This window comes from Panthera tigris, chromosome A1, assembly GCF_018350195.1.
Source record: "Panthera tigris isolate Pti1 chromosome A1, P.tigris_Pti1_mat1.1, whole genome shotgun sequence".
NCBI classification, from domain to species: domain Eukaryota; kingdom Metazoa; phylum Chordata; class Mammalia; order Carnivora; family Felidae; genus Panthera; species Panthera tigris.
In genome coordinates, this window is record NC_056660.1 from 52,879,259 (window position 1) to 52,903,613 (window position 24,355).

At 34.5% G+C, this 24,355-nt stretch overlaps 1 protein-coding gene across 4 annotated transcripts in view; it reads left to right on the top strand.

Moving 5' to 3' along the window:
- Window positions 1-24,120, top strand: part of NDFIP2 (Nedd4 family interacting protein 2) — a 65,212-nt gene extending 41,092 nt beyond the window's left edge. For 3 of the 4 annotated variants that reach the window (XM_042978980.1, XM_042978987.1, XM_042978991.1), the window contains 5 exons: window positions 4,416-4,509; window positions 12,648-12,772; window positions 17,352-17,418; window positions 20,264-20,369; window positions 23,022-24,120. In XM_042978980.1, the coding sequence (XP_042834914.1) occupies window positions 4,416-4,509; window positions 12,648-12,772; window positions 17,352-17,418; window positions 20,264-20,367 (390 nt within the window). In that variant the 3' untranslated portion in view covers window positions 20,368-20,369; window positions 23,022-24,120. The remainder of the gene's footprint in view (window positions 1-4,415; window positions 4,510-12,647; window positions 12,773-17,351; window positions 17,419-20,263; window positions 20,370-23,021) is intronic. The other variant, XR_006214790.1, reaches the window with a different exon arrangement.
- The last annotated feature ends 235 nt before the right edge of the window (window positions 24,121-24,355 follow it).

Consider the following 24,355-nt stretch of genomic DNA (forward strand, 5'->3'; position numbering starts at 1 on the left):
TTTTTCTGGTAAAGGAGTGACTATCTCAGTAGTGGACAGTCAACAAGATGCATGTGTGCTATTTTACAGTCCAGTAAAAGATGGAAGTTATTTCATTTCAGCATGGCTGCAAGCCGGGCTAGAGTTTGTTGCCCTTTTTTCTTGCTTTAGACGTTAGAGATGAGTACCATTTCAGAGTCCTAGATTCATCCCATTTTTTTTCAGGAAAAGACACCCAAATTTATGTTTACACAGAAAGCTAGAATGAGGTGAGGCATAAAGGGAGAGAAAGGAGTTTTTGTGTACAGCGTTCTCCTGCCATCAGGCCAGAGCCCAGCAAGTAGAGTATTTGATAGGTGAGTGTTTTCTCCTGGATGGGTTTCTTTTATCAGTACAGCACTTTCCATGCCTGCTCCCACTCCTGTACTCCAACACACAGTTAAATGTCAACATAAATAGCTTTGGGCACATAAGTAAAAACAGCAAGCCTCAAATTTATTATTTATGCCTTTTCCCTCTGAGGGGGAAAGCAAGTCTTTGTTAAGACCGTGGCATAAATACAGCTCAGTCAATAAGGGTTTTTTGATGCTTGGAGGAGAGAATCATAGAGAAGGAGCATAGATCTGTATAGAGTGTGGAGTTTCTATCAAAATCAACTCTAGGTTGCCTGGCACATATGTGGTTGTCCATGCATTGTATACATGCATGCACTCTCCGTGAACCAGAAGGACTCCTTTTCTCAGGGAGTGTCTCTCTAGAGACGTTGGAAATGGCAGAGGTCCTTAAAAGGATGTTAAGCAAGTTTGGGACCTCTATTGCCCTAACTTGCACACAGTAGGGTAGAACTCTCCAAAGAAAGAAGCAAGCCTTGTCTTGCTCTCTGTGAGGAAAAGCTTTTAGAACATGGCTTGTTCACCAGGTAGTCTTATCTTACAACCTAATAGTGAGCAGTGTTTGGTTTTTTGTACCTTATTTTAAAGTTTGTCAGTAACTTGTCTTTTGACACAAAAACTAACACTTTATAAATTGTGAGCAACTCCAGGACGAGGACCTCGTGGTTACATTTCTAGCACCTCGCTATTATCTGGCACATACTTGGTATTTAATAAATTACAGTTTATTAAGTTGAATACTTTTTAAAAATTAGCAATGAAGAGAAAAATTAGGAAGAAGAAAATACCACACTTGTTCTCTTACAGCTTTTCATTTTAAAATATATTGGTGTCTTTTACCAGTTTTGGGATTTATAAAGCTGTGTTTAATGTAGTTGAAATTATCACAGAGTTTCTTTTATTTTTTAAGCATTTTATATAAATGTTTCTCTGTTATTTTAGTGGTTGAGTGAAATTCCATGGAATCAATTATGCTACTGTAATTTAGTGGTCATTCCTCTCTGGTAAAGTTATCAGATTATTTTGAAATGTGTGTTGATGTGTCTATGTTTTACATTGTTAATGTCGTAAAGGTATCTTTGCATATATGTTTTCTTTTTACAAATGATGTGTGATAAAAATATCTGGACTGATATTTAGAAAAAATATGAAATGTTTATATTCTTGCTATCATACTGACTGGTTTGGAGGGGCTTACACTGGGTTTTAATGCTTATTTCTTGAATTCACTTGAAATTATACAAAATCTTACTGTGTGTTTAGTCATTGCCAATCACTGAATTTTCTACGATATATGATTGCAGAGTACTTAAGGGATCTTTTGGCCCAAATAATGAGCAATATGGTTCTGAAAGTCTTTTTCTTTTGGCAGTGTATGTAGTGAGACTGCCATGAATATATTAGCATTTTCTTGACCAGTCTCCTGAGCCTCAGTTCCCACTAAGAAACACAGAGAGGACCGGGTAATGTTTCCACACACAGTGTTGAACCTTGGGTTTAGTGAACCTGATGTATTTTTAATGGTCACTAAACATGCCCACATCTCTGCCCTAGGGAATGACACGCTCTCTCTTCCAAAGCTGTCTGCAATATAAACAGCCTTGAAAAGATAGTACAGAAGAAGGGCAGCCATTGCCTCCACCTGGAAGACAATCAGAAACATGAAGGACTCATCAAGAATTGTCTCCTGACAAGAGTCCACTGTTGGTGGGCGTTTAGATTGTATCTGATCTTTTGCTCTTATTAACACTGCTGCAACAAATTATCTTTAATACATGATTTCTTATAAGTGGGAATATAATAAGTAAATTTGTACAGAGTATTTCAAGAAGTGGAATGCTGGGTCAAAGGGTGTGTGGGTAAATTTTTTTTTCTTTTTTAAGAGTTTTTATTTCAGTTCCAGTTAACATACAGTGTGATATTAGTTTCAGGTATACAGTTTAGTGATTCAACACTTACATATGACACCCAGTGCTCATCACAAGTGCAGTCCTTGATCCCTATCGCCTTTTTGACCCATCCCCAGCCCCTCTGGTAACCATCAGTTCTCTATAGTTAAGTCTGTTTCTTGGTTTCTCTCTTTCTCCCTATGATCCTTTGTTTTGTTTCTTAAATTTCACATATGTGAAATCATGTGGTATTTGTTTTTGACTGACTGCGCTTAGCAAAATACTGTCTTTAGCTCCACATCACATCCACATCATTGCAAATGGCAAGGTTTCATTCTTTTTTATGGCCAAGTAATATTTCATTGTATGTATGTACCATGTCTTCTTTATCCATTCATCAATCAGCAGACACTTGGGCTGTTTTCATAATATGGCTATTGTAGATAATGCTAGTATAAACACTGAGGTGCGTGTCTCCCTTTGAATTAGTATATTTGTATTCTTTGGGTAAATACCTAGCAGGGCAGTTGCTGGATCATAAGAGTTATTTCTGTTTTAACTTTTTGAGGAACCTTCCTCCATTCTGTTTTCCGGAGTAGCTGCACCAGTTTACATTCCACCAACACTGCAGGAGGGTTCTGTTTTTGCCACATCCTCACCAACACCTGTTGTTTCTTGTGTTTTTGATTTTAGCCATTCTGACAGGTGTGAGGTGGTATCTCATTGTAGTTTTCATTTGCATTTCCCTGATGTTGAAGTATGGTGAGTACTTTCTTGTGTCTGTTGGCCATCTAGATGTCTTCTTTGGAAAAAAAATCTATTCATGCCTTCTGCCCACCTTTTAATTGGATTATTCATTTTTTGGGTGTTGAGTTTTATAAGTTCTTCATACATTTTGGATACTAACCCTTTTTTAGATATGTCTTTTGCAGATATCTTCTCCATTCCATAGTTTGCCTTTTAGTTTTGTTTCCTTCACTGTGCAGAAGCTGTTTGTTTGTTTATTTATTTATTTACTTATTTATTTTTGAGAGAGAGAGAGAGAGAGCGCAAGCAGGGGAGAGGGGGAGAGAGAGGGAGACACAGAATCCGAAGCAGGCTTCAGGCTCCAAGCTGTCAGCACAGAGCTGGATGTGGGGCTTGAACTTATGAGCCACAAGATCATGACCCGAGCCAAAGTGGGATGCTAAACTGACTGAGCCACCTAGCCGCCCCTATTTACTTACTTAAAAAAATTTTTTTAATGTTTATTTTTGAGAGAGAGACAGAATATGAGTGGGGGAGGGGCAGAGAGAGGGAGACACAGAATTCGAAACAGGCTCCAGGCTCTGAGCTGTCAGCACAGAGCCTTACCTGGGGCTCGAACTCATGAACTGTGAGATCATGACCGGAGCCGACATCAGATGCTTAACGGACTGAGCCACCCAGGTGCCCCAGAAGCTTTTTATTTTGATCAAGTCCCAATAGTTTATTTTCTCTTTTGTTTCCCTTGCCTCCGGAGAGATGTATCTAGTAAGAAGTTGCTACGGCTAATGTCAAAGAGGTTACTGCCTGGATTTTCCTCTAGGATTTTAATGATTTTGGGTCTCATATTTAGGTCTTTCATCCATTTTGAATTATTGTTGTGTATGGTATAGGAAAGTGGTCCAGTTTCATTCTTCTGCATGTTGCTGTCCAGTTTTCCCAACAGCATTTGTTAAAGAGACTGTCTTTTTGCCACTGGATATTCTTTCCTGTTTTGTTGAAGATTAATTGACCATATAGTTGTAGGTTACATTTTTATTTTTGATAAATATTGCCAAGTTGCCACCCATAGAGGTCATATAATTTAGACTCCACCAATGATCATGAAAATTCCTCTTTCCCATTGGATGCAAATGCACAGTGTCAGTCACATCTTTCTTCGCATCATTTTCATTAATCCAGTGTTTAGTTTTTATCTTTTTTGTTTAACCCTTTTTAAGGGTGCCCATGAAAAATTAATTCTTGCTAATGTTTTTGATTACTTTGTGCCAGATATTGTATTCTCTGTATCATTTTGTCTATACAACAAATTGAGGACATTTGATTTTATTTAAATTTTTATCTTTATACTTAAGATAATAAAGTTGTAATTGGTTTTTAGTGTGCTATTCTAATGTTACATGTTTTACAGATTCAGGAGGAAGAGTGTCAACCAAGAGATGACTTTAGTGATGCAGACCAGCTCCGAGTGGGTAATGATGGAATTTTTATGCTGGCGTTTTTCAGTAAGTGATTTTTCATTTCCACATTGTTTCTTTGGGTATACTGGCTACATGTGTATTTAAAGTAACATAGATAGTGAAGAAAGGCAAATACTGTTAAAGTGTGTCTAATTAGTGTAAAATATAAATTGTTTCTGATATGTGATCATGTGAGACCATAAAAATCCTAGAATTTATTAAACACAACTGTGTATTGCAATCATTATGCTAGATACTGACTGTATAGAGTTATATAAGCATATTTAAGCTAAATATGTTTTTGCATGAAAAATGTTGCATGTCCATGCAGTGATGTAGGACCAGGCAGAATGAAACTATTAACTTCTGCTTGTGGGGCAAAGGACTTCCATTTGAGCGTCTTTATAAGGCACGAAAGAAGGGTTGGAAAAGGAAATATTTTGGGCAACTGGAATAATGTGATTTGAGACACAAAAGAAAGCAAGTATGTCTTCTTTGGGGGAATGGTAAGTGATTAGAAGACCAGAAACCTAAGTAAGATTTTTTTTTAACATGTTGCAGAATTCTTAGTTTAATATCTGAACTTATAAAGTATACTTTATACTTTGAGGGAAGACTGTGTTATAGTTATTATTTAAATTCCTAATACAGGGATTGGCATATAGTATACTCAGTACATAATGTTATGACACCTGAATTGTTTAATTGCTAAAATTAAGTTTTAGAAACCCAATATGCATGTAAGTAAATTTCTTAGACTAGGATATGGTGAATTTCTGCCCTCAACCTGGTTAAATGACCAAGCTTTCACAGAATGCTTATTTCATTCATTTTAAGTATAATGTTTATTTTGATAATAAAACTGAGGAATATTTTACTTATTTAAAGTATCACATTCAAATTTAAAAATAGAAAATTCTTCTTGAGTTACTTTTGAGTCTGGGAAATCACTAATCTTCCATTTTGAAATGGTTTCTTGCTTGCTTGCTTTCATTTCACCTGCTGAAGAATAGAAGTAGATAACCACTCAGAAATGGTAGGTGAGTGGGAAGATAGTTACGTTTTCTCTTCAAATTTAGTACCTTATGTTCTGCTTCACAGCCAGCTAATGTATATGCAATATTTAAATCTTGTGGTTTTAGTTAAAGTTTGTAATTAGATACAATGTTGGGTATAGTAGAAAGGAACACTTTGGCTACAGATAACTACTGTCTTGTGCTGTCAGTCTAGTAAACTGGCTTTTTTCTTAGTTTTAGTTTAACTAGTAAGCCTTTATTATCAAGTCTTCCACATATTTTGCTAAGAGCGTAAATATTAATTCCTCTAATGGTTATAGCTTTTAAAAATCTTAATTGAAAAAGAGAATTTAAATTAATTGCGCTATTTTTAGTATAAAGACCTGTTTCTTAGGAATAAAAATGTGATTTAATACCATCTAGTTATTTGACCCCGAGCTTGTGATTATTTCTCTATTTCTCAATTTCACTTAACCCTGCTGTCTTTTTAACCTTTATTTTTTTTTAGATTTGAAAACATTTTTTTTGATTAAACAGTGTTGTGTTTGGTAACCTAGACACGTGGTTGACCTTATTTGGCCTGTGGTGGTATATAATTTAATATAAATATATTTAATGTATTTAGTGTAAATCACCTACTTTTACTGCATTTTTACTAATGCCTCTACACCTTATTTTTTTATGCATCCCATTCTATAAGTACTGCACCAATATTATAAGAGTAAAAATATATATTATTTTCAGACTTCATTTCCTAATATATTTTTTTGTGGTAGACTGTAGGCCAGTGTTTGAGTTTATTTGCTTTGATGAGCATAGATTTATTTGTGATCACTACCATCTAGTGGCTGTTCTTCAAATTGCAACTTGGTATATTTTTCATGCTTCCACTATCTAATAGTAGCTATTGTCTAGATTCTGTTCTATTTTCTATTTCTGTGGTTCAGAAATAGATTTTTTTTAATTTTTAAAAATTTTTCATTTTAATTTCAGTACAGTTAACATAGTGTTATAATAGTTTCAAGTGTACAATATAGTGATTCAGCAGTTCTGTATATTTTCAGTATTCATCATAAGTATCTTCTTTAATTCCCATCACTTATTTCACCCATTCCCCTCCCCCACCGCCTCCTGTCTGGTAACCATCAGCTTGTTCTCTATAGTTAAGAGTCTGTTTCTTGGTTTGTTTCTCTCTCTTTTTTTTTTGTTTGCTTGCCTTTGTTTCCTAAATTCCACATGAGCGTAATCATATGATATTTGTCTTTCTCTTATTTCACCTAGCATTATACTCTCTAGCTCCATCCTTGTTGTTGCAAATGGCAATATTTCTTTTTTTTTTTTTAGTTTTTTTTTACGTTTATTCAGTTTTGAGAAACAGAGAGAGTGCAAGCAGGGGAGGGGCAGAAAGTGAAGAAGACACAGAATCCGAAGCAGGCTTCAGGCTCTGAGCTGTTGTCACAGAGCCCAATGCAGGGCTCAAACCCATAAACTGTGAGATCATGACCTGAGGCAAAGTCGAACATTCAACTGACTGAGCCACCCAGGTGCCCTGAGATTTCATTTTTTTTTAATGGCTGAATAATATTACTCTGTGTGTGTGTGTGTGTGTGTGTGTGTGTGTGTGTGTGTGTGTATACACATCACATCTTCATTCATCTATCGGTAGACACTTGGGCTGTTTTTCATAATTTGGCTATTGTAAATAATGCTGAAATAAACATAGGGGTGCATATATCCTTTTGAATTAGTGTTTTTATATTCTTTGGGTACGTACTCAGTAGTGTGATTACTGGATCATAGGATACTTCAGTTCTCACTTTCTGAGGGACTTCCGTAGAGTTTTCTACAGTGGCTGCACCAGTTTGCATTCCTACCAGCAGTGTGTGATGGTTCCTTTTTTTCCACATCCTCACCACACTTGTTGGTTGTCAGAAATAGATTTTCTTTAATATGGTTTATAGCTTAAGCATTTCAGGTAATAAAAGTTGTGTGAATACAAACTACGGTGAATATCAGTAAGAATATTTCAGTTAAAACTCTTTGGTGGCTTAATTCTTGCCTATTCTGTTTCAACATCCATTTTTCAGTCTCTTACCATAGGTAATCCTAAAAAAAGTTTACACATAAATTTGTAAAATAATTGAATGTTTATGTTCAGAAAATGTAGAGAAAGAAATGTATGTATCCCTTGATAATTTTTGCTTTTCATAATCCCTTGAAGTGTCACAGCAAAATGTCTCATACATGCCTAACTTGCTTGTTTAACAGACTTCTTAAGACAATGGAATGAAAGTCAGTCATTAGTTAAAAGCTAGAAATTATTGATTGAATTCATTGGATAATTGATAGTCTGGAAATGACCTTGAACTTTAGTGCTTAAAAATGGAATGGACTCTGTTTAGAAAACTTTACTTCTAGGGTTTATTCCTACCTTTTATACTTACTGTAGTGATCTCTGTGGTGTGAACATTTTGTAACTTTACTAAATGAGAGCTTGTTACTACATGGAAAGAGCTTTGAAAACAAAAAATCGAGTTTGGGTCTTACTTATATCAGTGTTCTAACTTTAAATTTTAAATAATTTTGAGCATTAGTTTCTTCATAATGGGCTGGTAACAGCTGCGTTTCATGATTTTTGTGAGGCTTAGAAGTGATATGATTAAAGCATTTGCCCAGTTGCTACACAAATACCATAGATATGATGTGTCCTTCTCAGTGCATCGTATCAGGAGGCAGTGATCCAGTTATGTCTTTTTACTGGTGATGTCAGTTCTCATCAGGTTAAGGTGGTATCTGCTAGCTTTCTTCACTGTTTTTTCCTTTTGTAATTAATAAGTGTCTTGTGGCTTTTGAAAATTTTAAAGTAAAGTCTTATTAATGGATAACTGTAGTGTACAATATTGCTTTCTAGGCTGTTCTGCTACCCTCTTTCTGTAGATGGGAGGTATATGTAAGAAAGAGATCACTGCATAGAAGACATGAAAGGCTTGGATGTGCCTATCCTACCTATACCTCTTACTTGCTTTGTGAGTTTATGTGGCACTTTGCTGTTCTAGGTCTCAATTTGTCCTTCTGTAGAATGGAATTAATTCTGACTTTGCCCTTCTTAAAAGGCTAATGAGAAGATCAAATAAGTTAAAATATGTGAAATGTCATAAATTATAGAGTGCTGTTGGGTGAAGGTAGTTCGTAGTAATGTTCTCCTTCCACATCCTTAATTGAGAATTCACCTTTTACATGATTTAAACTAATTGGCAGCCTTCTTTCAAATGTCATTAACCTGTCTGACTCACTTTCATAGAAAGAAGGCACTGTGAACGTGACTGTGGAGAATGTAATTGGAGCAACACTTGGCATTCTTTACCAACTTTTCTTAATTGCCCTGCTTTGCAGCTGCTCGCTCCCCCCAGTTTTATTTTTTCTAAGGAATATAGGTTTTGGAAGTCTGTTCCTTCTTTGGATTCCATGTTGGGCCTTGACTGTGTGGCAACTAGGTGCCCTATGCCTTTTAAGCTTTGTCCTAAGTTTCCAGGGAAACATGGCACAAATGAAGTAAAGCTGAAAGAAAAGTGTTCCTGTCTTTTTCCCTAGGCATATTACATTCACCTGCCTCTACTACATGTTTCTTTTATGGATTTTACACACTTAAGGTTTAGCATACATTTATTTTCTTTTTTGCCAATTCAGACATGTCATAGAGGATTCAGAATTCAATGCTTCTGCCCTTTCTGTGTTTTAAGACCTGTTCAGCTTTACTTGCTATCTTATAGGCCAAGGCCATAAAAGGTGAATCTGTTGGGGCCCCTGGGTGGCCCAGTTGGTTAAGCATCCCACTTCAGCTCAGGTCATGATCCTGTGGTTCGTGAGTTCAAGCCCTGCGTCGGGCTTTCTACTGTCAGCACGGAGCCCTCTATAGATCCTCTGTCTTTGCCTCTCTCTGCCCCTACCCTGCTTATGCTCTCTCTGTCTCAAAAATAAAATAAACATTCAAAAATTTTTTTTAAAAAGTGAATCTGTCTACACTCAAGTAGTCACCAACTTTGTTTTTTTCCTAGTGCTTAAATCATTTACAGATGGATAAAGTTATGTATTAGTCTCTTAGAGCTAATACCACCATCTGGGTGGCTTAAACAGTGGAAATTTATTTTCTCACAGTTCTGGAGGCTAGAAGTCCAAGATCAAAGTGCTGGAAATTTTGGTTTCTGGTGAGGGGTCCTCTTCTTGGCTGTGGACGGCTGTCTTGCTGTGTCTCACATGGTCTCTTTTCTACATGTGGGTGGAGAGAGAGCTCCCTTAGTGCTCTTCCTCTTCCTATAAGGTCACCAATCCTAGTGGATTAGGGCTCTACCTTTATATCCTTAATTATCTCCATAAAGGCCCTATCTCTAAATTCAGTCACACTGGGGAGTTAGGGTTTTAAGGAGACACAGTTCAGTCCATAATACGTTATATTGCACGAGCATAGCTTGTAGGAATCCCTGCTGCTGGCAGAGTGCAGAAAAAGAAAACATGATGACTCAATAGGTACTTTTTTGTTTTTTGGATCTTATTTCTGGTGTGGGTACAGTGGTATGTGTACTAGATACCAGTAGATCTGATTTTGAAGAAAACAGTGTTGAATTTTCCCCTGAACTAAACATGCTCAGAGGTGAAAATGCACTTTTGGAATATTTCGCTGTTTTGTATTTTCCCCATCAGTGCTTCCTGTGTTTTAACCATGTGACATGCTTGTAAAATGATAGACTGAGGCATCACTGGGATAAAGTAATAAGTTGCTCATGGCTGCTGGCAGTCTGTCCTCTGCCCCAGACCTCACCCACCTGCTGAGGAGGAGGAGAGTAACTGTCTCAGCCAGTCACAGCACACGTATGGCACATAGGTTGGGAATCTTTACTGCTATTTATTAATGTAAATTCTTTATTTTAAATAGACAGGAAGATATTACATAAAGCTGTTGCATGGTTTCTCCACAGATAACACAAATATTAACCCATTGGATGTAGAACAGCTATGTCTAATAGTATATTCTATGATGCTGGAAATATTCTGTATCTCTGCTGTCCAATATGGTAGCTACAAGCCAGATGTGACCATTGAGCACTTGACATGTGGCTAGTGTGACTGAGGGACTAAATTTTAAATTTCCTGTCATTTTAATTAATTGAAGTGTAAATATCCTGCTTTGTAGAGCAGGGTAGGTTCCTGGAGCAAGTGGAAGAAGCAGTGTGGCTGGGGGGCACTGGATAACAGATGCAGAGGACATCGAAGTACTGATCAGTATCTGGGTTTACAAAAAAGAACATGTGGAGTGTAAACAAGTTTTATTTCCAGTAGTGTCACCTGAATTTTTTTTTTTTTTTTTTTTTTTTTTTTAAAGATACAACCTATTCTGTAAAGAGATCATCTTGTATGGGTAGTAATAATGGCTACCATTTCTTTAGGGATCACCATGTGCCAGATTCTATACCATGTTAAACTCTTTAAATTGATTATCTCACTTAATCCCCTTATCAGCCTTGTGAAGTAGTACTACAGATCAGAGAACTGTGGCTCACCAGAGTCAGCAGTGAGTCCAAGGTCATTTATCTAGTGAGTACACTTTGACTCAAACACAGGTCTCTTATTTCAAAATTCATTCTCCTGACTGTTGCACCATATAACATAGCTTACCATAGATGATCAGGAAAGCATTTGGAGAAAGAAATTATAGAAGACATTGGGAAGGAAGAAATTACAGGAGTAGGGAAATTGCTTTGAAGAAACAGCTATTTCATTTAAATTTATCCTAAAATGTTTCCTCTCTGTCTTCAGAATTCTGAAAAAGTCAGCATTTCTCTAGGTAATTTACTTTGTTTACCCTGAGAGTTGGGTGGAGATATTTGGGGTATGAGGATGGGCAGTGAACAGGACAAAGTTCTGTTCAAATTGATCTTCGGTTTTACTATTGTTACTGTTATTATTTGATAATGTTACTCTCTTGGACACAGGGCACTCTGATTATATCTCAAGGACCTGTGTCAGAATGGTTTCTGCTACAAGTAATAGAAAACCCTCATTCAACTATTTTAAATAATTAGGAGATTATCTCACAAAACAGAAAATCCATGAACAAGCAGATCCCAGCCGTAGCAAGTATCAGTGCTATAGCTCTGCTCCTCCTGGATTTCCTTCCTTCTCTAGCCTGTTTGGAGTTACAGTTTAATCCTCAGGCTGATAGCAAGATCCCTGCAGTGGTTCCAGATATCACATCCAAACTAGACATCTGGGGGAAAGCAGTATTTAAAAAAAAAAAATGTATGTATACACACACACACACACACACACACACATACACACATTTAGTAGAAATTCATAAACTAGGCAAGAGTGTAATAAACTTCTATGTATTTATCACTCAGATTCAACAGTGATTAATTTAGAGCCACTGTTATTTAACCTATATTCCATTCTCCATCTCCTTGATGTGTTTTTAAGAACTGAAGAATGGTTTTCAGAAATCCTATTTCAAAAAAAAAATTGGCAGGGAGTTTTGGCCTCCTGTGATTTTTTTCCCCCCCAGACTACTCAGGATTCACCTTTTGGAGTTAAGTATGGAGTCCAGACTTCCCTAAAATAAAGACTTTATAGGTAGGTGGATTCTTCAGGAGGGGGAAAAACAGGTTTTGTTAAGTAGGAGGAAGAGGCAATGAACAGTATCTTCTCTGGAAATACTTTATAATTTATGTGACTCATCTTTAATATTGCTTTTTAAAAAATCCAGTTTGGTTGGCTGATTGCTTAGGCTGGGTTTATTGGGTGGGATCACAAGGGAGCTACCCTGTGACTTGGTTTATTATTAGCTGGTTTATTATTATTACTATTATTATTATTATTATTAGCTGGTTTAAAAATGCAGTTTAACCTAGTGGTGACACATTTTAAGGAATTGATTCCTCTTGGCCATACTGACAAGAAACCAAGCGTACCTGTTTGTTAATGTGTAGTTAATAACTAATACATTTGCAAAAGGTAAACTACAGTCTATAAAGAAGACTTAATTGGTACAGAGTCAAAAGAAAGGGGAGTGTTATTTCCATTGTGCAGTAAAGTAGTGTTAATATTATGTCTTTGTTACTTTGTTTCCGAAGTGTGATCTTTAAAAGAACTTTTTACTTCTCTTGCTTTTAGTGGCATTTATTTTCAACTGGCTTGGGTTTTGTTTATCCTTCTGTATCACCAATACCATAGCTGGAAGATATGGTGCCATATGTGGATTTGGACTTTCATTGATCAAATGGATCCTTATCGTTAGGGTGAGTGTTTTGATAGCGTCTATTACTCTTATCTCTAAAATTAAAATGTATGAAAATCTGTCTGTGGTTCATGAATGTTCATTTTATGTCTAGGAGTTCAATTATTTTGAGACTTATTCTTACCTGTTATTATTGTAGTGATCTCTGTGGGATGAACATTTTAAATGAGAGCTTGTTTACTACGTGGAAAGAGCTTTGAAAACAGAAAAAATTGAGTTTGAGTCTTATTTATATCAGTGTTCTAACCTTAAATTTTTAATTTTTCCTGAGCATTAGTTTCTTCATAATGGGTTGGTAATAGCTGCCTTTCAAGATTTTTGTGAGTCTTAGAGGTGATAGAATTAAAGTATTCACCCAGTTGCTCCACAAATGTGCTCAGTAAACTGTGTCTATGACTATTGTGATCAGTCAAAACATAAAAATTTCTATCAGTTAGTAAATTGTCACAGATTTAGTTATTTTCCCACTCTTTTGGCGGGGGGGGGGGTAGCATTAAGAACTCAAAAGTAAACTAAGGCCCCTGAGGTGGCTATCAGAACTCACCTTTTTTCCTTTATGTTCCTTCTCAGCCTTTCTTCTCATTTCTCTGTTGTTCCTGGGATTCACCCTCTGTCTACTTCTTATCACTTACGAGATGGTGTGTTGGGAGATAATGCCAAGTCCTCTTCTTTCTCCCATCTCAAAGCTTGTCCCATAATAAATTTCTGTGTCCATTCCACCAGCAGTAGTGTTGTTAGCATAGCTTTCCCCCAGCTCTTTGCCTTTTGAAGGCCCCCTTTGGCTCCTTTTTATGAAGCCTTTTCCCTGGTTTCTTTAGGGTAAGGCCTAGGAGAATGATTAGGAGTGCCTTTATTTATTGTTTTAATAAGTTTTCTTACAAGTAACCTATACATTTAAATGCTATTCTACAGTTGATAAAATGCATAATTTCAACAAGTCGTATTTACTTAAACATTGATTTCTAATTGAATGAATGCTCAAATGCTCCTAAAATATTCGGTACAGTCACATAGTAAAATGTCAGCTTCCCTTACGTGCTTCAGACACTTGTTATGCACCTATATTATCAAATTGATTTAAAATAAAAAATTAAAACTGGATTTAATGTGTTTTTGCTTTATTTTTAAACTTACTGCCTCCCAGAGTTTCAGTAATCTTATCAGACCTTGTCTGTGTTCAGACCAGATTAAGGTTTTGGCTATTAATCAGTTGATTCTTGGGTGAGACCTTATTGCATGGCTTCTAAGATGATTAAAACTAGAGCCATTATAAGAATAGCCCCCTGGCAGATTCTTTTTATAATTTCATTTCAGAAGTTGTGGAGTGGATTCCCACGATGAGCAGAAATCTGTTAAGGTGTTATGGACCATACAAATATAAAGAGATGATATAGGAGTAGATGATGTAGAAGTTACTACTAGAGAACCTCAAAAGAGTTGAAGTTAGATATGTCCATTGGTTATGGTTATATTAGTAATAGAACTAATTACTGTTATTCAAATAGGATTTCTCATCTTAGTCACAGAACACAAAATGAGTTGAGGACTGTTTTTTCAGTTCTCCTAAGCTTAATAAATGTGTGTATTCTAAATTTATAAAAAAGAAGGTAGTCTAGTCCATTATATGCAGCCTATGCCCTAGGGGTATTAGCTCCTAATTCTCCCATAGTAGCCCTAGTTGGGAGGGGGTTGATTAGTAATTAACTCCAGTTAATGTGATAAGGTGGGGAACTTAAATTCAAAGACTGCAGGTGCTCAGAGCTTTATAAGGTATATACTAGCATCAAGTTTGATCACCAGGACTATTTAGTTTCCCTTTATAATAGCGCTACTGAAGGGTACCTGACTGGCTCAGTCAGAAGAGCATGTGACTCTTGATCTCAGGGTCGTGGGTTCGAGCTTCACATAGGTGTGGAGATTACTAAAAAAAATAAACTAAAAAAAAAACAAAACCCAAAAACCATAAAATGTGCCTTTAAAAAAAATAAAGTACTCCTACTGAGTTAAGGTTAATGTCATGCCTTTAGTGTATACTGAGAATTGATACAAGAAAAGGATTTTTAAAGATCTTTTGTATAAAGTAATAATGGCAGCCATTCATTGAGTACTTACTATGTTCCAAGCAGAATTCGTTACCAACATCAAATTCTTGACCCCCTACCTGTATCAGTGATGCTCATGACAATGCAGCCATTATATTGATGATGAAGCTAAGAATAAAAAAAAGTCTAGTAACTTGCTCCACATCCCATAGTTTGTATGTGAATTAGAAACTAGCTTGGTCCCAGTTCAGTGCATGTTCTCTTGGTTCTGTACTGCCTCTATGACACTGCATTTTGACTTTTATTATAATGCTCCAAACAATAAATTCCCTGTGGAGCTCAGTGCTGAGAGAAAGGGTTTCTCCTAAAAACCTGTTTTATTTTATTAGACAATAAGTAATTTATAAATCATACTGCAGCTTTTCTTTTTGTTTCTGAGTTGCCATGAACCTCAGATTTAATGTAAATATCTTTAGCCAATTCTGGTATTATTTCTGTCTACGGCTTTTGATCTTTTTATTATTTGTTTGAAAATGCATATGTGTTTTGTTAAAAACTAACAACTCTTTTTGAAAGTAGACAGGATGTAAACAATAAAATGCTGGTGTTACATTAATAAAATAAAATTAGATAAACTCCTATTGTCAGTTAATTTATTTTTCAAAATTTGATTTTTGCATCCTGTGATTGGCCAGTCAACATGATGGATTTATTCATTAAAAAACCCAACTTGGCTCAGCCCTGCGACTGTTGGTATTTTAAACATTTTTGCTCACTCAGTAATGAGTTCAAAAGCTTATTAGTTTATCCTTTTTACGTAGTGGACTTTACAAAGTCTCTCTTCGATTTCAAGGTGAAGGTAATTATATTTTTTACCCAGAAGTAAATAAAAACTAACTTTGGTAAATATTTTTGGTGAAGAATGATGATGTTCTTTTCTGGTTGTCTCTTGCCTGTTAGTATTATTTATTAAATATATTCTACAATATATTTAAATATTAGTTAAATGTATTGCTTTGCTTCTTTATTTCTTTTCGTTCTTATAGACTCTAAAACCCATATGAAAATCTTTTATTTATAATTAGTAATCACTTGATTAAAAAATATAGTGCAGTCCTACTTTTACAAGCTATGTTTTCCTAATTTTTTAGCTCTCCCTTGTACTTATTTTAATGATGTAGGAGTCTGGAATTTGCGTCTATAATGGCACTTTAAAAATTTTAATCTCTGAAATTTTTGAAACTCTAAGCTGAGAATTTAGATTATAGTTGATTTATTAATTATAAATACTTCCTATGGAAATATTTAAGGTTTTAAAAATAGATTTAGATAATCTTTAGTACATATGCATCCTCAGTAGTGATATTTTTATTACAGTTTATAAGCATTTTGGTTATTACCAAACCTATAGGATTTTTAAAAATGCTTCTGTGGAAAATACCAACGGATAGTTGGAAATAATTATCAAAAAAAGTTGGAGATAGATACTTTTAATTTCAGACTTGAGGGCAAGTCTCCATTTGATAAAATCATTTTTAGTTAAGTCAGATTCAGTTTGGAGACCAATGGAAACAGAGTAGATAAAACGACGTAATTTTTAATAGTTTTAGACTAGGTTATATTACTTTCAGCAAACAACTATTTGCAACACTGTTTAATGCTAAAGGGTCATAGAGAAGAATTATCTGAAGTAACTCTGAAGACAATTAGTTTGACTTTTTACAAAAATTTTTTCAGTAATTAAAATCATGACGTCCAGAGTCTAATCAAGGAAAAGATAGCCGTGTTCATTGTCATCAAACTCTCCCTTCCCATCTGCCTGTTCATATTCTCATTTTACAGAACATATAAAACTGTCTACCGTGGTCACTAATAGGAACTGTTGAAATGCCACTTCAAGGTTCATTTAGCTGTTCTCAGCTCACTGTTGAGAGCTGAATACTGGAGCATCTAGTTTGAAAATAAAAAGAGTCTAATGAGTTGGGGGTCTTTATGTGCCTAGTATTCTTGGCAGTGATTAACAGTAGGGGGTGTACAGAAGGTCAAAAGCTCTTCTTTTTAGAGGTCAGCCGAACATCCCCATCTGATAAGATTAAACTAATGTGGCTTTTGGTGTTAATATCTAAAGCAGCGGGTTGCTGTAGTGTGTTTGGGATGGTAGTTGTGGCTTTTAGAGATTATGAAGAAAGAACCGACATGTGAACTCTTTAATGAGAAAGTTGGATTCAGATACAGAGAATTTACCTTTCTTTCTTACAAGCATCTTGAAACTGATTTTTGTTTCTAAAATACTTTGTATAAGTTTGTTAGCTATTGTATAAAAGATTTTAAAGAGTTTTTTCTCAAGTAACTATGTATATATTACATAATGTATTAAGTAATTATGTATGTATTACATAATGTATTAGGCATTTTGTTTTCTCTTTGTGTTAAGTGCTAGAGATTATTTGAGGTACATGATTCTGAAATTGAGGCTGATCTTTCATTTTCAAATTCAGGTACATAAATATGGTTAATATATTTATGTTCACTCCATAGTTTTCTGATTATTTTACTGGATATTTCAATGGACAGTATTGGCTTTGGTGGATATTTCTTGTACTTGGTAAGTTTATTCTTAATTAAATTTCAGTTTAATTTACATTTAGTTTAACTTTGATATTTCCCCAAATTGTAAGATGTAAACCCATTGTGTTGGAACTTAGGTGGTGATAATTTTTCTGTTGTAAAGTTCTCCTGTCCTAGCACTTAAATCATCTAAGCTATTTGGGTAATTATACATAGTACTCTAGATTTTGGATTTAAAAACCAGAGCCTTTCGATTTAAAAAATCAGTGGTTGGATGATAATTAAATATATAAAACTTGAACACCCTAAAGTGATTTTAAAAAATGTCTTCGGCATTTATCTTGGAAAATATACATGCATAATTTCTTTTAACGATCCTAGGAGATGTTGAGAGTAGGATAGTTGTTCTATGCATTTTACTTATTTTTGGAACATTGAAACGTTCTTTATACTTTTGATACATACCCTGCATTAATCATTAATCAGCCAGGCAGAAGACTTCATGCCTAACAACCCCAGTACTTCTGTTGAGTTTTCTTCTTACAAGGCATGTCTTTTTATTAATATTGATGAATTTTATGGATTTCCAATTTTTGTTGCCTGGTGATTTTCACTTTAGATATATGATAAGTTAATCTTAAAATCACATGATGCCTTTAATCCACATTTCAAATTTATTTACTGGCGTGAAGAATATACTGAAGTTTAAAAGCCCACATTTCTCTAGGAACATTATTGTACCAGAAAATAATAGCATTTCAGTAGGTGGCAGTGTTCTCATTGAGTTTTTGTTTAGTCCTGCTATTGGATCTTTAGGATCTTTATGGAAACAAATTCTTGCGATCAGATAAGGTCACTAAAGATCCTGTATTCTTTCTTTAATAATTATAGTGAAATTATTCTGCTGTTGTGATTTTGTTAGGGAGCCAGACTCTTATGAGGGTTTAGGCAGTTTTTTTGCATTGTTAATTGTGTTCTGACTGCCTGAATTCTGTGATCGTTATTGAGCTACTTATTTAACAGTGAAAAAAATATACAGTCTATTAGATGTTTAAGCATATTAGGTGAGTATAGTTGCTTCTGAATATATTATTAACGATTGGACCTTACTATAGGCCTGAGTGGAATGCAGAGGATGACCTCATTTCCACATCAGAACCATAATCTATCTAGCATTTAGGGAAATATGGAAATTTAATCCATGATGAAAATGTTGCTCTCACATATACTCAGAAGAATGTTGAGTACATTGTAGAACACTGAGAAACGATAGCTGCTGAATGATTGATTGGTTTCTAGGTATGAATTGGCTTATTTTAGAAAATGGTTGAGCAGAATAAAATATGTCTTAGAAACAGCAGTTTTCATAGACAAAAGGAGGGATTTCACAAATAATTTTGGTTTACATTATTCAATAATGCTTTTACATTTGGATCACAATAGCATTATCTTTGAACAGCATCTGCAAGAGCACGAGGGTGGAATTCAGAGTGGGAGTCACAAATGGAAGGAGTTAGGATATGGGAAGCAGATGTGATCAGATTTAGCTGAAATTTATACCACTTGTTTAAGTCATTATTTGTGTATCTTCTATCTTTTTCGTTTATTACAACCATGCTCTTTTTTAGTACTTTGGTTACTGTCTTGCATTTGGGGTACGAATTTAGTTTGGGACTTTGCATTTGTATATATTTGCTATATGTATATATATCTTCTGTTTTTGTTTTGCATCCCCTCCCATTACTAGTTAAATATTTACTGAAGTTAGTAAATGTTTCCCTTAGAATTCTATGCGTAATATCAGAGAATTTACTAATAATGCTAATGCTTTTTGTGGTTAACTAATATTTTTCATCTGAAACTTTGAAGCGTTTCACAGGCAATGCTTGCTCTCCTTCAATTACTAAGGAGACCTGTTAGCAAATGGCTGTTATTTAAAATTCCTATTACAGAGAATACTAAATAGATATAGTAAGACCTATCCCAAATCATTTAAGAAATCACTAGAGTGGTTGCTTCATAAGTCTTTCCTGATTCTTCTTATGTAAATTTGTATTATAAATTAGTCTTTTATTATTACTTGAAAATAAGAAGTAATAATTAAAATTATTTATGTAACACACATGTCTTCAAATACAGATTTAACAGATGACAGGCACTTGATATTGCTAGACAGGCTTCTTGGTTTTATCCCACGGTTGTTAGCAAATTACATGCATATATTCCTTCTTGAATACTTTATATTAGCAAATATGTCTTAAGTTTGCTTAGTAGTTGTATTAATTGAAAAGTTTTATATGGGGGTGCCTGAGTGGCTCAGTCAGTCAATCTGACTTCAGCTAGGTCATGATCTCATGTATCTTGAATTCAAGCCCCGTATCAGGCTCCGTACTGACCATGACAGCCTTTTTGGGATTCTCTCTCTCTCTCCCTCTCTCTTGCTTGCTCTCTCTCAAAATAAATAAATAAACTTAAAAACTCAGAAATTTCTTTAAAAACAAAAAAAAGAAAAGTTTCATATAAAAATGGGATTTCTCTGAGTTGAATCACATTAAATGCATTAGGTAACTTTTCTATTTAAAGAAATGGAATGAATGTATATATTTTTTATAATTCTGGATTTTCATGGCTGGATTTGCTTTACTTTAATTTAGATACATCTGGACTTAACAAATTGAAAGAATTTTTGGGAGGCAGTAAACTTTTATTAAATTTTCCCAAGATGACATTATCATTATAATGTAAAATAGGTTATGGAATGAATGGAATTTTACAGATTAAATTCTTTAAGCCGAGAGGATCTTGTTTATAATTGTCTATTTTAAATTTGTGGTACCCCCTCTGTATAAGAACATAATGTATCTGTGATTTTAACCTCTCAGGCCTGCTTCTTTTCTTCAGAGGATTTGTTAATTATCTAAAAGTCAGAAACATGTCTGAAAGTATGGCAGCTGCTCATAGAACAAGGTATTTCTTCTTATTATAGAGGTAAGAAATCTTAACATATTAACTGTTCCCTTCATGTATTCATATTCACCAGATGCATATAATGTGCACTCATATTGTTTGTTTAAATTTAGCATATTTAATATATTGATATACTGTTAATCAACTAATGAAAATTTAATAAGTTGTGAACTTTTTAAAGTAGATTTTAAAAATTGAATTTCTTTGGAAATTTTAATTTTTTAAAAATACAATGAATAAGCAAACTTTAAGTCAGACTTTTTACACTTCTTTTTTAAAGATTAACCACAGGATGTAACCATTAGCACAAAATTTAAAAGGTTGAAAAAATAGGACAAGGCACTTACACAGAAGGGATGGGCACTTTGTATAAAACAATGTGAAAGTCACACATGTGTTGAAGAAAACAAGAAACAAATTTGTGATTGAAAAGTAATTTTCTGTGCACTGATCTTAACAAACAAGATCGGAGAGTTAAAAGCTGTGTGAAGAAAATAGGAGTTCTGATATTGTTTACTTGAAGTGTGTCAGTTTATACTAATAATGAAGGCTTCAACTTGAATAAACAGGAATAAAGAAACGAGCAGGGATTTCTTACTACTTATCCAGTGAGTTTCTGGAGGCTGTGTGTAACCAGTAGTATCTTCACCTGAAGGGACCTTGTATCTCTATTTTCTATAATAGATTCTTTTTTATTGAAATACAGGTAACATACAATATTATATTTGTATTATAATATAATTTGTAATATAATATATTATATTATATTTGTATATATGTGTATAATACAGTGATTTGACATTTGTATATTTTGTGAACTGGTCATCACAGTAAGTCTAGTTATCATCTGCCACCATACAAAGTTAATACAGTATTATTGACTGTATTCCCCATGCTGTAAATTACTTCCCCATGACTTACTTGTTTTGTAACTGGAAGTTTGTACCTCTTGATCCACTTCACTCATTTTGCCCCCCTCACTCCAAAACTCCTTCCCCTTTGATAGTTATCACTCTGTTCTCAGTATCTATGAGTCTGGATGTTGTTTTATTGTGTTTGTTTGTTTGTTTGTTTGTTTGTTTTTTGGTTGCATTTATAAGTGAAATCATGCAGCATTTGTCTTTCTTTGACTTATTTCACTTAGCATAATACCCTCACGGTCCATCCATGTTGTCACAAATGGCAGTATCTTTTTTGTGGCTGAGTAGTATTACATTTTACACACACACACACACACACACACACACACACACACACACCCCACATCTTCTTTATCCATTCATCTATTGATGGGCACTTAGTTCCCATATCTAGGCTATTGTAAATAATGCTACAGTTAGCAGAGGGGTCCATATATCTTTTTGAATTACTCTTTTCATTTTCTTCACACAGATAGCCAGAAGTGGAATTGCTGGATCATAGGGTAGTTCTACTTTTAATTTTTTGAAGAAGTTCCATGCTGTTTTCCAGCATGGTTGCCTTAATTTACTTTCCCACCAACGGTTCACAAGGTTTCCCTTTTCTTCATGTCCTTGTTAACACTTGTTTCTTATCTTTTTGATTATAGCCATGCTGACAGGCATGCGGTGATAATCTCATTGTGATTTTCATATGCGTTTCCCTGATGTATAGTGATGTCGGGCATCTTTTTCGTGTGCTTGATGGCCATCTGTATGTCTTTGGAAAAATGTCTATTCAGACCCTCTGTTCATTTTTTGATTGGATTGTTTGGTTTTTCAGTTATTAAGTTATACGAGTTCTTTATTTTGGATATTAACTCCTTATTGAATATATGGCTTACAAATATCTTTTCCCTCTATACTATTTTTAAAACAAGCACCATATACTTCATGTCTATAATTGATTTGAACTTTTAAAGTATTTGAACTCCATAAGCAAAATGTCTGCTAAAACACTTAACTTTTGTATCTGTCTACAAGTACAAAATGTTCCAAAGTTACTATAACTAAATATCCTTTTTATAAATAAATTGTATGGTTTTTTTATTTGAGCGCTTAAACTTTATAACATGAGTTTTACATTATCTAATATAATTTATTTATTTCTGCTGAAGAGTAGAGTGAATGTAGTTGTATTTCTGGATAATATTAAAGTATACTTTTAAATGTTGTTTTACCTCGGGGCGCCTGGGTGGCCCAGTTGGTTAAGTGTCTGACTTAGGCTCAGGTCATGATCTCACAGTTCGTGGGTTCAAGTCCTGCATCGGGCTCTGTGCTGACAGCTTGGAGCCTGGAGCCTGCTTCAGATTCTGTGTCTCCTCCTCTTTCTGCCCCTCTCCCGCTTGTGCGCACACGCGCTCTCCCTTTCTCTCTCAAAAATAAGCCAGCATTTTTAAAGAATGTTCTTTTACCTCTACCTAGAAGAGGTCAATTTTCTCTTTAGCCACTAAAATGTCTTTGCAAGAAATAACATTGAGTGTATTGTGATTATCTTGTTTGCATTTTCAAGAGTCTATACTATACATATTTTCTAGATGGTTTTCTATAGAAGCTTAAATGTTGGAATATATTCTGATATATGCTGTTTTATGTCATCTTTACCAAAAGAGCATTATATACTTGATGTACTACTGCTATAAAATGGGTTTTTGTACTATCATTTAGATACTTGCATTTTAATATGCTTTAAGACTAATTCTTTCTTTGTCCCTAGACTACATCGACCAGACATTCTTTTCTTATATCAATGTGAAATTTCCAGATCATCTGTAAACCTACAACTTTAATAGAATAGAAGACTACTAAAAGCAGAAGAAAAATTAGTGAAGAAAAGATAGATCTTCAAGATTGAATGGCAGGGTGGTTTATGCTTAAAGGCCAATTCTGTTCATTCTCTTAAATATTTATATTTCATTGGTTTTGCACATTTGCATATGTGCCCATTTAAAAGATTTGCGTATACTTGAAAGAGACCGTAAAGTTGTATCAGTAAAGTCCAGTCATATTTGGTCAGTCGGTGTTTGGTATAATTGAAAGAGCTGAGTAAAAAACAGTCTTCCAGCATGTAAATGCCATTGACTTTTGACCTGACATTTAGTATAATAAAATGAAATTATTAACCATGTCAAATGCTTTATAGTTTCTGGCTTCTAGATTCATCTAGTAACTCTACACATGGAACATCCTTTGTTATATATAGGTTTTTGAAACCTGCAGTGCTGATTATAGAAAAGCTTTGTCAGATTTGTGAACATGATATTTACATTATTATTTAGCATATTCTTTCTGTAAATAACCATGCATAAATTACTTTCTGCTTTGTTTTAGAAACTGTCTGGATATCTTTTAATTTAAAATTAAGTGAACTTAATATATAGAGAAAATTTGGGTGTTAAAGATAGTTTGTTTTAGGACAAATTTTAAGCAAATGTGGGTATTCCACATGTCCTTTATAAAAAAAAAAATCTTCCTGTTTTTTTTTTCTTTTTAAGGGACATGCCAGTTTTAGGGACTCTTAATTGAGAAGCTTGGTTTTTAGCATTGCCATCTTAGAGATTCTTGGAGGAAGAGATTGTATTAGATGTTCTATTTATTTCATTTAAGACGTTTTTGAAAGTTAATTTTTTGAATAAGATACTCTCATTTGCATTTGTCTTTTAAAAAGCCAATAAAAGTATCTTTCAATTATGATTGTAATAATTTTTTCTTTAGAGGTTTAGTTTGTTAAACGAAGCAAATCAGAACTTGTACTAGTAGCTTCTTGCTTTGATTATAGGATTAACCTATAAAAATCCTATCTTGAATTGAGATATGCAGAATAATCTGTCTTCAAGTTATGGAAACGTGTGGAATATGGGGGTGTGGTGTGTGTGTGTGTGTGTGTGTGTGTGTGTGTGTTGCAAGAATATGTGTGTCTGTGACCATTATTACAACTGGAATCTACATTCATAAGCTACTGCCATTTTGCAAATCATTTTATGTCTCATCTGTTTTCTTTTTAGTTATGTTTTTGCTTTTGAATGCCAACATCAAAAATGATGGAAATTA